General features: G+C 38.4%; 1 protein-coding gene across 1 annotated transcript in view; it reads right to left on the reverse strand.

The window, feature by feature from the left end:
* Nucleotides 1–993: 993 nt before the first annotated feature.
* Nucleotides 994–1,810, reverse strand: part of HIBCH (3-hydroxyisobutyryl-CoA hydrolase) — a gene marked incomplete at its 5' end in the record, with an annotated part of 40,920 nt that continues 40,103 nt past the window's right edge. Inside the window, one exon of the mRNA XM_010073401.1 lies at nucleotides 994–1,109. Within this exon, the coding sequence (XP_010071703.1) occupies nucleotides 994–1,109 (116 nt within the window). The remainder of the gene's footprint in view (nucleotides 1,110–1,810) is intronic.

Here is a 1,810-nt window from a genome sequence, read left to right on the forward strand (position 1 = left end):
TTCAGTACATATTGCTGTGTTCCCCCTACTTTTCACCAATTTTCCACCCAGCAGGCAGGATGTTCACGAGCACAAGTGGATGAAAACCCAGACTAGTTGGTATAGATAAACTGCAGCCACTGGCAGTGTGAGGGCCAGGCTGACCTCTGCCACTAAAATCATCAGACAATCGCTAACATCAACAGGAAATGTACTGCTTGGTGTTCCGAGGAAGGTTCGAGAGTTATTTCCTCCCCACTGTAAGACCAGGAAAAACTAGCAATTTTGGAAATAATTCAAAACTAATTACACAGTTCAATCAAACTTAATGGCATTTAAAAAACATTGGTTTTACAAGGAAACAGAAGTGTGCTGGAGGCTCTGGCAATATTATGACATTTGAAACAATGTCTACATCACATAGCAAGACTGAACACTGACCAAATGTTAAATCAATAGAACAGTTTCAGTTTCTTTCTCTCAGACTAATAATGTCTCAGTCTGACCTTTTATTTAAAAGACTACTTAACACCATGGATTTAGCATGTCTTGCATTTTCCTTTGGAGGTCTGACTGTTATAAAGCTTTAAGTATATTTTATTTTCATTGTATAGACAAGACTCTGAGGCACAATCCAAATTTAACAGATCAGTGACAGAGGCAAGCACACAAAGGTCTCCTGACTTCATGCTTATTAAGGTCATCCCTTAACTATGCTGTCTCCCCCAGAGGTTTCTCCTAAACTACAAGTTGATGCAAAAAATTAAACGTTAATCATTGTGAAAAGCAGTAAAAATAATAATTTGCTCAGAAGTATTTTTTCACATTATTAACCACAGATATGATTATTTTGTCATTATGGCAGCATAACAAAAGGGAATGTTCCTGAATGCAAAAAATTAGACTTATGAATCTCAGGCTAGCTAAAAGAGTCTTGTCAAACTTTATCACACTACTATTAGTTTTCATATCATAGAATTAAGCAAATGTATAAGATGTCAATAGGCTTGATCTTTACAACTTGAGATCGTTGTCTCCCAATGGCTTAAAACAATCGTCCACAAATTCATCACTGACTTCTTCTAGAGTAGCTGGCTTCCATCTGGGGGATTGGTCTTTGTCAATCAGTACTGTTAAGAGGAGTATAAAACCACAAAAGTTATTTGTAAACTTGATCTAATAAAGATTACTTCAGATTGCATCAAAATGGACAACTACAATGAATACATGGGGAAGAAAAATCAACGTGCTCTGGAGAAGACAGTTTTTGTAACACATGTATGTCTACTCTAATAAAAATTCTTGAGTTCTGAACTGTCTAGAGACATATCTGGGAGCCACCTGAAGATACAAGGAACAGTGGATCACTTCAGAAATAGCTCAAGCTTTGAAGGAATAGACCTGAAATTAGTGCTTTCTGTTAGACCTACTATTCTTACCTGTCTCTGCTTTTTCATGTGAAACTGGGAACAGTATGCATGATGCTCCTTTTGGACAAGAGCTTTCACATCTCTACAAAATCTGACTCTTAGTAGAGTACAGGAGATGACTCAGAGTAGGTATAAAACGCCTCTTTAAGGTGAGGGTGACAGAGCACTGGAACAGGCTGCCCAGAGAGGTTGTGGAGTCTCCTTCTCTGGAGACATTCAAAGCCCGCCTGGATGCGTTCCTGTGTGATCTGATCTAGGTGTCCTGCTCCGGCAGGGGGATTGGACTAGATGATCTTTCGAGGTCCCTTCCAATCTCTAACATTCTGTGATTCTGTGATTCTGCCTAAGGCTAATTTAAACACATCATATAAACTAATAATGAAGTAACTAATGAGGAAAGA

Source organism: Pterocles gutturalis, unplaced genomic scaffold (genome assembly GCF_000699245.1).
Source record: "Pterocles gutturalis isolate BGI_N339 unplaced genomic scaffold, ASM69924v1 scaffold14772, whole genome shotgun sequence".
In the NCBI taxonomy this organism is placed as follows: domain Eukaryota; kingdom Metazoa; phylum Chordata; class Aves; order Pterocliformes; family Pteroclidae; genus Pterocles; species Pterocles gutturalis.